This window comes from Sarcophilus harrisii, chromosome 1 (genome assembly GCF_902635505.1).
Source record: "Sarcophilus harrisii chromosome 1, mSarHar1.11, whole genome shotgun sequence".
Classification (NCBI taxonomy): domain Eukaryota; kingdom Metazoa; phylum Chordata; class Mammalia; order Dasyuromorphia; family Dasyuridae; genus Sarcophilus; species Sarcophilus harrisii.
Window position 1 is genome coordinate 592,477,708 of NC_045426.1, and position 14,160 is coordinate 592,491,867.

Below are 14,160 nucleotides of genomic sequence, written 5' to 3' on the forward strand. Positions count from 1 at the left end.
TTTGATATTCTGAAAACAATAGGAAACATGTCAAATGAGGGAATGCTTTACATAACTAATAATAAGATTAAACAAATAAAACAACTCTGGGAAAATGGAAAGAGTCAATGTTGGAAGATAGAATAATGTATTTGGTTGTGGAGTTAGGAATTAATTCAACTATTCTGGAAAACAATTTGGAAATAAAGAGACACTGATATATCCATACATTTTGGCTCAGTTTTTCTACTGCAAAGACTATACCCTCAAGGAGGTCAATGACAAAAATAAAGGCTGCATATATAACAAAATATTTCTAGCAGCATTTTTTATGATGGTAATTAGCTGGAAACAAAATAGGTGTCTGTTGATTCATAAATGGTAAAAAAAAAATTACCATGTTATAAGAAACAAATATAATAAGTACAGAAAAGAATTTCAAGCTTTATATGAAGCAGTGCTGAAATAAGGAAAAAAAATATATGAATACAACACTGATAATGGAAAGAATAATTAGAACAATGAAGTAATTAAAACTGAATATTGAAAAATTATAATGACCAAACTTGGTCCCAAAGAAAAGTTAATATAAGACACCCTTTCCTGTTTTGCAGATGTAAAGAACAATGATGTAGTAGGGAACAATGACTAAAATTAGATTTTTTTAATATATTGGTTAGTTTTGCAGAAATTTTTTTCCTCTTTCTTTTTGCCCTGTTATAAATGAGAGCTCTCTGGAGAGGAATTCAGAGCAGAAAGAGAGCAGAAAATGTAGGTAATATGAAAATAAAACATAAATAAACAACTTTTTAGTGGCTACCAAACTAATTCAAAATCTAACTAATTGGATTATTTTCTAAACTATATTAGCCTCACCAAAAAAATCATATTAGTTAATTTTATCAAAAGTGTTGCCAAAATTTAGGTAAGCTTTATGCCTAGCATCTTTCTCACCTACTAGTTTAGTTATTTTTTCACAAAAGAAAATAAAATTAGTCTAGAATAATGTGTTCTTGATGGAGTTATTCTGGTTCTTTTTAATCACATCTGCTTTTCATCTCTTTTTTGTACCTTCCATCTGTTGCTGTGCATGTCTCCTGAGGAAAGGAGGCAAAGAGTGTAATGCCAGAGAAGCTAAGGCAAGGTAGAGATTAGAGAGTTTTTAATATTTTATTTGAAAGAGAGAGATTTACTGGGACCAAATGGATTCATGGTTTGGTCCCAGGGCTGAATAAGACTAGCATCTCCAAGAATCCAGCAAACTATGTGAGTTCTCAATGATATATACATATATATTTTAGATACAGGGATAGACCAAGGCAGGGGCGCAGTGAGAGCACTGAGAGCAGAAACACCACTATGGATCTGGTTCTGACAGGGTAAGGGGAGGCATGGGGGACATCTGATAAACTGGGATTACAGAGTGGGGAAAATCACCCTACATTCTGATGATGCTAAGATGGGGTTTTCTCCTTATCTGGATCATCATGATTAGGAGGGAGGGGTAGTGAAGAACAATTAGGAACTGAAGCAGAACAATTCAGGGAAACTGAGTTAGGATAATAAAAGAGAACTATGGCACAACAAGAGCCGGGGCTACTTCCATCTACCCCAATGATTTCCTCCTACTGCCTTTCTCATCTCTATTCTCAATTTAGAAGAGCAAAAATTTCCTGATTACATGCCTTCCTTCTTTTGCTTCAAATGAACTCTTAAGAAAGGTGGGTTAAGGGGTCATGTGAGTACTATCTGCCCCAAGATTCAACATGAGGAATTTCTATCTTGTGCTTCCTTCATCTGATTTTCAGTCTCTGGAGAGAAGAGGAGTCTTTTTTTTTTTTTTTTTTTTAACATAATATGCCTCCTTCTCCATGTCCTTCTGCAAGTGTTCCCTGAGGGAAGGCTACTAGGGCCTTACAGAACAATTTCCATCTGTTCCAGCATAGTCACTTTCCAACTTCTGTAACCATCCTTATCTCTCAGCAATATAGTAGAGAGCTTCTTCTACAAAAAGGTTCAATTTTTCCTTTGACCATAAACCTCCCATATCCTGCTGCCCCATTTACCCAATCTGCAACTTTTAGAGGGAAGAATAGTGAAACAAGGTTTCTCATCTGACAATCTAACCAAGCACTTTCAATCTTGTCTTGTATTTGTCTACTGCCTTATCTCTATCACCCTGTGGAAAGCAGAACTTCACTTCCACTTAGTAATCACTATTCTCGTACCTGTTAAGACCCTTTATATACTAGTGATTATAAATTCCTGTAGATCATCAACCAAACTCCATTTCCAATTCTTTATTTCCTTATCCCTTATTCCCATTCCCCTCAAACCTATTCTCTCAAAGTCCTACCAAACACCATCTCTCCTTTCACTATGCTTTCTGCAATGCCTGTCCCATAGACAATAAACTTCTTTTCATCTTGAAACTTTTCTTCTCTTACTCCTTCAATATTCTAGAAATCATTGACACCTGATGACACCGCCTCTTTGGCTATCCAGAAAGAAGCTCGGAATTAGATTATAAAATCATAGAATCATAGAATTAAAGATTTTTTTAAAAAAGGATTTTAGAGATCACTTGAATGAGGAAGAAACACCAAAGCTCAATGAGGCTAACTGTTTTGCAAATGGTCACACAAGTTAAGAGCTATAATTAGAATCCGGAGCATCTTATTTGACAAACAGTGCTCTTTATTTTATAGCATGAGTCTGCCATTTACAAGAGTACATAATGATGGCTCCCAGATTTTCCATCTATGGGGAGAAAAGGATAGTTCACTATATGTTATTTGCCTAAGATTGAAATAGAATCTATCATCACAATCAATCATCAGTGAAGTCTAATTCCACAGATTGTACTCTTCAAACTATTTTTTAAAAATATAATCCTTTCCCTGTGTAAGAAAACTAAATTCTTTTAATAATTGATACACCTTTCTTACTCCTACAGAGTCAATTTTAATGATAAAGAATGAGAGAAAACTGCCTCTTACCTTATTTAGCCTGAAGAGGGTTCTCAATTCGTGTTTTGTCATATTATTCAGGATTATAGACAGTGGCAAAACAAGAAGCCACAGAGCCAACAGAGTGAGAAAGCTAAGCCCCTAAATCCTTATGTTCCAGGTATTTGCTCCTATGTTAATTCAAAGGTCTGGTTTAAAAAAAAAAAAAAAAAAAGTCAAAACTGAAACAATAAAATAGAATGAAAATCTTTCAGCATTTTAAAAACTCATGAGCTCTTAGCATGTATTCAATGATGACTGAAACATAACTATAGTGCCTAAAATAAATATGATATTGTCACCATCACCTTCAGTGATGTATCTAAAGACATTTGTTCTTTCTCCGTCACTGGTCACTGAGTGAACATGATACCCTCTTCATCAAAGCATAGTCCTACTCCCCCATCTGTACTGATCTTGAGAGATCCCCAGGTGTTACTCCCCTACTCTTCTCATGAAAAAAAAAAAAAAAAAGGTCTGATTATAATCCTATTGAGAACAAGGGGAAAGTTAGCATAGGTATAATACACCAAAAATGGAAAAGGCTTTGATGGTATGGTGCTATTTATGGCTAAAGAAATTTTACCATTACTTGACCCCATTTTCTACACACACACACACACACACACACACACACACATACACACACAAAATCTTACGGGTGACTAAGTCCATTCCCCTCATTTTACAAATGAGAAAACTGCCAGAAGAATGAAATAAATTTATCTAAGGTCACACAGATAGTGAGGATAACAGCTGTGTTTCAGTTTTCTTAAATCTAAATTCATTGTTGTTTCCATCACATCATTATAATACCTCTCCATTAACCTTATAGAATTCTTTTATTCCAGAATTATTTCCCCTAGCTTCCACTAGCTACTTCTATTCCAATAGACTTTATAGATCTGTTGGAATCAGCCAATCTAAAGCACTAAACAAAGGATTGAGTATTTCCAGAACAGTGTATCAATGAGATGGTTTGCCCATTTTTCTTGAGGCAAAAATATGTCTGTCTTTTGCCACTGCCTAAAGAGGGAATTGGACAGGGAGGGAAATCTAATTCTCCTATCTGTGAAGATCGTGTATTTTTACATCAACAGGAGTCAGGAATTCAGGTTAGGGGAAAATCGTCAGACTTTATTCTCAGTGAAGAAGGATCGGAGGTGGAAGAGAATCGGCGATAGCAATGTGTGCAGCTGAGTCAAGAAGCTAGCTCGACCAGCAGCCACACAACCAGCAGCTTGGATTCTCGAACCCAGCCCAATCTCCCCCAGCTTGTCTTCCTCCCTCTCTCTGCCTCCACCCACCAAAATCGTCATTTCCTATACAACACATCAGGACTTGCACGGAGAGTGGGCAGGGACCATTCTTTATCCAATCATGTATATTAATAGAGTATAGCCCAATTACTATCTAGCCTCATGTACTTGGGACCTCAGTGCATCAGCTCAAACCTCAGCCCATTACACCTATCCACAGGCGAAAATGAAAGAAACAGTGAAAATTTAAATAGCTGGAGCATATGGAAAAGGCTAACATCAGTGACTGATGTTTCAATGCACTGGAAAGAGTCTTGGAATTAAAAACAGTGGATGTAAATTGTAGATCTGGCTTTACTGTTATACAAAATTGGGGGATTCTTCTCCCCTCACTATGCTGATTCCTCACTCAGTAGAATGCCACTTTGAGAGTAGTGATCACTTCATTTTTGTTTTTATATCCCCAATGTCTGGAACACTTGCTCAACAATTGTCTGCTTAATGATTCATTAATTGCTGTAAAAATAGGATAATTATAAAATAATAATAGTATTGATAACAGCTGTTCTATCTATTCAATAGATATTTCATAGAAATTGAATGTGCTTTAAAAAGAAAAAACTAAAAGAAAAAGAATGTTTTCTATGTGATAAATAACACATAATTTTAAAGCAGTTTATATTTTAAAACATGAACATGCTTTAAAAAAAAAAAGAAAAAGCTAAAAGGCATGTTTTCTATTTATTGATAAATAACATATTTTAAAACCAGACCATTGATTCCAGCAGTACAGGGAACTTCAGTAAATAATTTTCACTATCAGTGAAAGTTGTACTTTTCTTTCAATTTATATTCATTAAAAATGGCCTGGGGCAGGGTTAAACAACTTGTCAAATGCACAGTAAGTATCAGAGGCAATATTTGAATCAAGGGCTTCACCATTCCAGGGCCAGGATTCAATCCATTCTGTCACACACTGCTTTTCAAATGTTGGATAGAAGGAGTAAATAAATACAATTCCAGAAACAGTTATGAGAACAATATAAATATATCATAACTAAAAATTAATTTAAAATAATTCCTGTTTCACTGAAGTGAACTGAGTATCCTATACATGCTCCTCCCCAAGACTAGAAAAACAAATAGATCTTATTTTCAGTCCAAAATTAGCCTTCCAGTTTTTTTTTTTTATAGAGGTAAATAACAAACTCCATGAATCTTTATTTATCCAAGCAAATCAGCACAAAAATCTTTGTGCTTGGAAATGTCCATAGGCTCAGTTTTGGTTGATATGCACAAAATTAATCAGAAGTTTGATTTCTGTGAGGATGGAAGTACATAATTCAAGTTGTATTGTTTTAAAACAAACAAAAAACACTGGCACTTCATAGAGACTCTTTCTACCCAAATGTATGCTTGCCAAAAATATTATTTTGTAGAGAACTCACACAGAAATCACAGTGATTTGAAAAAGAAATAATATATATATAATATATAATAATATATGTAATATAATATATATAATATATATAACACCTCCTATATAGATACATTTCTTTGTATCTATATATATTTGTTTCTATTTATATATATGTATGTATACACATATGTTTGCATGTGTATGTGTGTATCTGTGAAAACGTTCTCTTTGAGTTCCTTTAGGGAGAGATAACAGAAGCATTGCCATATCAAAGAAAATATACATTGACTTTTCTAAGACAATTCTAAATACTTTTATAGAACAATTGAACCAATTCATAGTTCCATTAATAGTTTGTTAGTATGACTCTCTACATCCTCACCATCATTTACCATTTTTACCTTTCAGACTGTTTCTTTAATGGATTTTTACTATTTACCAAGTAAAATTTAAACAACTGTACTTGGAATTCAGATATCCTTCACTATCTAGATGCTTAAATTTTTTTCCGGCTTTATTCATGTTACTTTTCAAAATTTTATTAATATTTATATATTCATAATTTTCCTTAGAAGACAATAAGCTATGAAAGGAAAGAGGCTATGTCTTACCTGAATTTTTTATTTCCCTCAATTCTTACATATTGATCTACACATAGTAGGCACTGACAGATGGACTCTTTCTAATTAACAGTTGTTGATCTTCTGTTGCTTACAAATGTTCCCTCCCCTAGTTTCAACCAACCTTTAAAAACTTTTATCCAACTTCTTTTAATGTATAAAAAAAGGAATTTTCACAGGTTCTGCAGCTATCTAAGTATAGTTGACTAAGAAACTATCTAGTGGTAAAAAGCTACTATAAATCCAGAAATGTTTTTAATATAAATTTGTATTTTATTAATTGCAGTAATATATACTTACATTTGAAAAATAGTAATACATATATGTCTGAGGTATTTTGCTTATTCAGTCTATGCAAAGTAAGCTTATTTATTGCAATGAGTCAGGCCATATTTTGTTGGAATTAAATACAGATCAAAGTAACAAATGCTTGGTGTATCTATGGATTTGTGGCACCCTTGCAGTAGCCCTGCAATTCTGAAAAGCTCAAGAGTTTTGAAATATTACTCTGAAAGAAGAGGATTGGATTAGGGAGGTCCCTTCCACTTTTATATTCTAGCATTATCTCTTTGCATTATTTGTCATAAAGTCTGTATCCCCAGCATTTGAAGAATAAAATTTAAAAGACTGTGGAAATGCTATCTATTCCTTTATCTGAGACATTGTTTAAAAAACAAATCAGGATCAAACACAAATCCTTATGACACTACTAGAGACCAACTTCCAAACTGATATCCAACAATTAATAACTATGTTGGAGTCTAGTCAATTAACAATTTCTAAAACTACTGCTATACTATAGTTTAAATAATAGTTTCTAAATTCTTTTTAATTATGTACCACAATTTTTTTTAAAAATTGAACACTCCTGCCCAATATGCATATGTTTGATTATTTATAAAATATGAATATTATTAATAGCTAATGTTTCTATAGCACATTGAAGTTTGAAAAGTGTTTTGGAATATCATCTCATTACAACACTATGAGAAAAGTGTTACAAGTAGCAAGTAGGTGGTACAATAGACAGAGTACATAGTTGGGAAAACCTAAATTTGTTTTAGATATTATTAGCTGTGTGACTTTAGGCAAGTCAATCTCTTTGTACCTTTATTTCCTCTTCTGTAAAATGGAGGTGAATAACAGCACCTACTTCACTCAATTATTATGAGAACCAAATGAGTTAATGTATAGAAAGCAATTTATAAACTTTAAAACAGTTTATAAATGTTGGTTATTATTATTCATTATTATTTTTTTATTCTAATTTTACAGATGAAGAAACTGTGACTGAAATTAAGTGACTTGGTCACACATTTAAAATGTGAAGCAGAATTTGAACTGAGCCTTTTCATAACTCCAAGGCCAGTATTCTATTTCCTGTACTATCCAGGTGCTTTTATGTACAATTATATTCATAATTAGGAATATCATAGAACTTAAAAATAGACATTTGAAAAGGATGAGATAAAAATGAAATTATATTTAATCTGGAAGGTTAATCATGAGTTTATTGAGTAGAGTATTATGTGATCAGAGCTGCACTTTAGGAAAATCATGTTTTGGCAGCATCCAAACAGATGAAAAAGTTTGAAAAGAGGGAAGATTTTTAGGCAAGTAGGCCAAGTAGGAGGTTATTGTGGTAGATTAGGTGAAAAGTGGGGTGAGGCAGAACTAGTGTCAAGAAAATAAAAAAGGAAGGTTCATCAACTGATTGGATGTGTGTAATGAAGGAGAATGAGAAAACAATAATATGAAACTGTATAAATGAGTGTATGGAAGAAAGTTGTGGCTTCAATAAGGAAGTTTGGAAGATGTTTGAGTTTGAGGAGAAAGATAATGTATATAACATAATGCAAATATCACAACCCATACATGTCTATTCCCTCAAGGTGATACTTAAAATGAGTAAAATGAGAAAGGGAAAGGTGGAGTTCTTATTCACCAGTCATTATACTCTATCTAAGGGGTGCTAGTGTTAAGAGTTTCCCAGTGAAACTATCATAGCCACTGCTTTGGATGTGTGGGTATTGGATAGGTTATAACAACCCAGAGTACCAATGCCAGGTCAGAAGTGGTGAGGATGGAAACTTGCACAGAGAAAAGAGAGGACAGAGTAGAGGAATGTTGACATATTAGCATAAATGGAATAATTTTGGAAATAAATCTAACTAAAACTATATAGAGAAGGTGAGTTATGTTTCATTTAATAATTAATAACCAGATCACTTACTTTGGAGACACTGATGTATTCCATTGCCCTACAAGAATGCCATAGAAGCATTTGTCAAAAAAGTTTTAAATCTAATGTACATCAATAGCATTTCCTCGATTAGTCAGTCTAGTAGCCCTATCTAAAAAAAGGAAATTGGATTAGTCAGAAATACCCATGCTTTGATGAAGGCATGCTGACTCTAAGTTATCTCTGTTTCTTTTTTAAAGATACTAAATAACCAAATGTTCAATAACAATTTTACCAGGCATTACAATTGAGATATTAGCCATTCCAGTTTTCAGACTCCTCATCTTTTTACTTCAGTCTCTTAAGGCTATCAGCTTTTCTGTACTAATTACCTACCCCAAGGTGTGACTGCATCTTTAGTTGTTCTTTTTTTTTATAGCTTTTTATTTACAAGTTATATGCATGGGTAATTTTTAGTTGTTCTTAAGGCATGCATGTCCTCAGCCTGTGACTGTCCTCCTATAATAGCTAAGATGGTAGAGAAATGGGAAATATCTGAGCACAGTCTTCAATAACACAATATTTTATATTTCTATGTTAGATTTTTCAAAAGTCTTTTGCATATTATCACTTAATTTTCACAGAAATCTACTGAGGTAGGAATTATTTGGAATATTTTAGTAGTGAGAAAACTGAAACCTAAAGATTTAGGTAATTTACTCAAAGTCACATTAATAGTAACTGAGGTAGGATTATAATCCAAGTATTCTGATTCCTAAAAAGTTACTTTTCTGGAGATACAGAGTTTATTTACCATCACTTTTCATTTTATTTCCTTTTTATCCCAAATAGGTTACCAAGATGCTGGCAGTGGTTGTGATTCTATTCGCTCTTTTATGGATGCCATACAGGACCCTCGTTGTAGTCAACTCATTCCTATCCAGCCCTTTCCAAGAAAATTGGTTCTTGCTGTTCTGCAGAATTTGCATTTATCTCAACAGTGCCATCAATCCAGTGATTTACAACCTCATGTCCCAGAAATTTCGTGCTGCCTTCAGGAAACTCTGCAACTGCAAAAAGAAGTCTTCAGAGAAACCGGTCAACTACAGTGTGGCCCTGAACTACAGTGTCATCAAGGAGTCTAGCCACTTCAACACAGAACTTGAAGATATCACAGTCTCAGACACTTATCTGGCCACTACCAAAGTGTCCTTTGATGATACATGTTTATCTTCTGAGGTAACATTTAGCTGAACTTGAGTCAGAATCTGAAACATGATGGATCACAAAGTGGAGGAGGCTTTTGGACCATAATGAGAGGAGAAGAAAAACTGCCATTTTGTTGGCTATATGTAAAGTGGACCAAAAAAAGATTTTCTCTAGGTTCTTTTGTCTCCCTTGACTTTGTTGCCCATCAGTTGTCCAGGAGAGGAATTCAGATCTTTCCCTTAATAAAATTATCATCCAGGAAAAAAAAATGAAGCTAATCAGAGAAATACTTTGGTTATAGCCAATCAGGAAAAAAAAAACTTCTTTAAATTAATTTAATCAATTCACCTTATTTTTTAGAACTCAGTAACTGAGTACAGGCTCTATGAGTTTTAGCCTCCTTACTTCTCCAAAAGACTGACTACATTATGCATCCAAATGACTTTAATGCTTAAAGTATTTTCCATAGACTTATTAAAAATGTTAATTAAAAATTTGTTTCTTTAATATTTCACTGTCCACTTATAACATTCAGATTCCTCCTTGCTAATGTATTGTTATTAAACTTTAATGTAAAATGCATCTCAACTATTTCCAAAATTGTGCATTTAATTACTAATGAGATTTATTTTTTGAAACTAAAGTCAGTTTCTTCCAACTATTTTAGCCTTTCATAAATAATGACTGGATAAAATATAAGAAATATGTTCAAGGAAAAACTTTTGGGATATTCTTAGGTATAAACTATTGAGTCATATAAAAAAAAAACTCACTTCAAAATGTAAATCATTTGTAAAAATTTAATTAATTTCCAGGCTGCCAAAATTCAGCTTCCAAATATGAGCTACCCACAGAATAGTCTTGAGTCTGAATATAAATTTTTTTCAATAACATTTCCCATCGAATATACTTTTCATTATTTTTAGATTCAACTTCTCTAGAGGTCAGAAATATATTGTTACACATGGACTTTTTAGAAACTGCACAATTTCTGTAGACTCTATACTTCCTCAGAATTTAGGCAAACTCTTCAATATCATTATTAAGATATGTTCAATATATGGCTAATTCTCTCTCTTCTCATGAACCATTAAACATGTTTGAATATGAATATGTCAGAACATTTTGTCAAAGCCATGCCTTGAAGGCATTCATGTTAATTCTTGCCCTGCCATTTGGTAGATTGTATATTTGCACTCACTGAATCACCATCAACCAGATCTTTCTCGTACAGCTGTTCTTTGTGAGTAAGTTAAGAACTCAGCAAGGAAGTCTCAAAAGCTAGACTCTTCCAAGCCATTTTCTGATGACAAATTTAAGAGATGCCAAGCACTAGAAGTACCATATTGTCTGGCAAAAGTCCTCTCCAACTGCCTTTCTGGGCCCTGAATTAATTCTAGAATCTCAATCTCTTTTCTTTATTGTGGAGTCAAATGTATTGCTCCTAGTTTTGAATCTTTCTTTACGATGATTTTACCTCTGGAAGTCCCTTCCAGCACTTGCTTTTGTAAAATAGACAATTGCTTAAAAAGGGGAGAGAAACAAAAAGCAGAGTGACATCAAATTCTTCATTATTAGGTCCTTCACTAGATTCTTGAAGTAGCATGTTACAGTGAAAATAATCCTTACTGCCTTGTGAATCAGACAAACTGCTCAAATTCCAATTCTATCTCTTACTTCTTTTGTGGTCTTTGATAAATCATTTAACCACTACCCCTAGATCTCAGTTTCCTTACTTTTAAAATGAAAGAGTTGGACTTGATGGCTTTTACGGTCTCTTCTAGCTCTGAGCCTGTGATATTTAATTCTCTGATTGAATTAGATTAAGCTAATGCTATTTTCGCAGAAAAAGTAAAATTGTGAGAGTAAGGTTAAATGAAAACATAGCATTGTGTAAAACCTATTAGACTCACGATCAGGAAATATCTGGATTTAACTCTTATCTCCAGTACTTCTTTCACTTGTGTGGTGGTGGGGAACTTAATCTCCCAAAGCCTCAGCTTCTTCATTTATAAAAAGTGGATAATCATAGATGCTATTCCTTATCTCATAGGTACACTGTGGGTTTCAGATAAAATCATAATGGACAGTGCTTTAAGATTAAAGAGCTATAGAGACCCTTTTATTAAATAGGTATTCAGGATTTGTAGTGAAAACTTCTAAGATCCTAAGATAAAATTAGGGGGTTTTTTTGTTTTTTTTTAAGTATCCTTGGCTTAGAAAAATGGTCCTATAAAGTAACAAATGGCCAAATTTTCATTTTATTGTACATTAAAAAAAAAACCTTTCTATTCCATTCACTTCAATCTGATATATGAGTTCAATTTTATCCATTTTTAACTTTCCCCAAAAGGTTATTAGCTAATTATCTCTCAGCTCTGGACAAAAAGGGGAATTCAAAAGAACAGGGCTCAGAGCATTTCAACTCTAAAGCAAATGTCATTACAAAATTAAATGTTCTCAAACAATGCCCTATAGACATGGTGCTTAGCCAGGAACAAATGATACATTTTAAATATTTGTCATCTCACAGCACTGAATCATTAAAGATTTTTGTAAATAATAAAAAAAAATTTAATATATGGTCAAATGAAAAATGAAAGGCCAGAACCACTGACTGTTGATGTTAGGACACTTTTTAAAAGCCCTTCTTCCCAAATGCCCTGCACTCTTGCTCCTTTATGTTTCCAGTTGTCAATGAGCTATCTTGTGTTTGAACTTGAAGCAGGAGATAATTTAGGCAAAGTCTAAAGAAGGTTATTTGACACTGCTTCTATGGACATATGTGAGGAACATAATTTCTCACAACTCTACCACTCCCACTCCTCATCCACTAATAGAAAGAAAAAACTTCCTAATCCTTAAGATGAATGGAAAATATCCAAATTTTAAGATAGCTAGAGTACAATACTCTAGCTAAGACACTACAGTATCCAAAGTGGTAGGGATTTCAGTCAAATATCCAGATAATCAAGTCAGGAAAAAAATATATGTGTATGTATATATGGTTGTTGTCCTTTATTCTTGAAGAGGACTAAAATAACTTCACTATGTTAGAGTCAAATTAGTGTGGCAGACTAAAGCTGATCAAACGAATGTGAACTTGAAATTTTCTGCTTCAGGTCAGGCACAAATAGTCCCTATGATCATTTGGGATGGATTCTCTAACATTACGCATCTTGCATTTCTTGTGATCTAATTCAATTCTGTTTTGTTCATAGAGCACAGTACCTTCTCTGATGAGAGCATGTCATACTGAGTGGTCTTATGCCAGTGTCTCCCATGTCATACAATCAATTCTAAATTTCTTAAGAGAGACCCTGAAAGTGTCCTTCTATTGCTTTTTCTGATCATCTTGTGAGTTCCCTGTGTGAGCTCCCCATAAAATACTCTTTATGGCAAATGTACATTTGGCATTTGAACAATGTGGTCAGCTCAATGGAGTGATGCTTTCTGCAGTAGAATTGTATATATACATATATATGCAGTTGTATATATACATACATGTATACATACATACATATATACATATATATCAGTCAAAATGGTGGGGATATGATCCATTCTAATCTATGTGATCATGAGCAAATCATTTTGTCCCTTTGAGGTTCAATTGACTCATGTATAAAGTGGGGACAATAAAAATACCCTACCACCTAAGTTTTGTACATTTTTGAAACATTTTGTAAAATCTAAAATACTTTGTAAAAATACAGTGCTATGTATAGAAAATACAGACCCTGTAGCAAATTTTCATTAGTGCTTTCTTGTTTCCTTGGAGATACAGAACAACTTATGAAAACATATAAATATGTCATTACCTGAGAAAGATTCTTTCAATTATTTCATTTTACTCTCAGAATTGAAAAAGGAAATGGTTGGAAAATTCCCAATATAAAAGTCCTTAATTACACATTAAAATGTAATTTGTAGTCACTGTAAATACTCTATTTTTAGGTTTGATTGCACAGCCAATATCTTTATTATATGCACATCTTAGATGATAATAACCCTAGAGCAATCTTTAAAATTATATTCACTTTCATATACAGAGATAAAAAGTATAGGAACTGTTTGATTATTATAAAGCAATCAAAAATTATGAAATCTCCCCTGGTCATATTAAAGCACTCTTTGTCCTTTGTTGCAAGTATTCAAAAGCAAATACCATTTGGTCTTGGGTTCCTAGAATTAGAGCTAGAGGGTCTTATAGGTTATAAGAAAAGTCCATAGAATGAAACCCCCTCATTTTATAGATAAAGAAACTGAGGGTGAGAGAGGTTAAAGGGCTTTCCAAAATCAGAAAACAAGTAAATATTGAAAGTCAAATTTGAACTGAGATCTGCCTGACTCCAGATCTATCTCTTTAGAGACTATGCATCTAGGAACCTTAGATGTCCTATAGCAGGATTGCCTTATTTATTGATTAAAGAAACTAAGGTCCATATAAGTGATATACTTCAGCAAGATCAAACAGCCAAGG

The 14,160-nt window shown here is 33.3% G+C and overlaps 1 protein-coding gene across 1 annotated transcript in view; it reads left to right on the forward strand.

Annotated features, from left to right (window-relative positions):
- Positions 1-11,964, forward strand: part of TRHR (thyrotropin releasing hormone receptor) — a 46,648-nt gene extending 34,684 nt beyond the window's left edge. Inside the window, exon 3 of the mRNA XM_031947120.1 lies at positions 9,321-11,964. Coding sequence (XP_031802980.1) covers positions 9,321-9,722 — 402 coding nt within the window. The 3' untranslated portion in view covers positions 9,723-11,964. The remainder of the gene's footprint in view (positions 1-9,320) is intronic.
- The last annotated feature ends 2,196 nt before the right edge of the window (positions 11,965-14,160 follow it).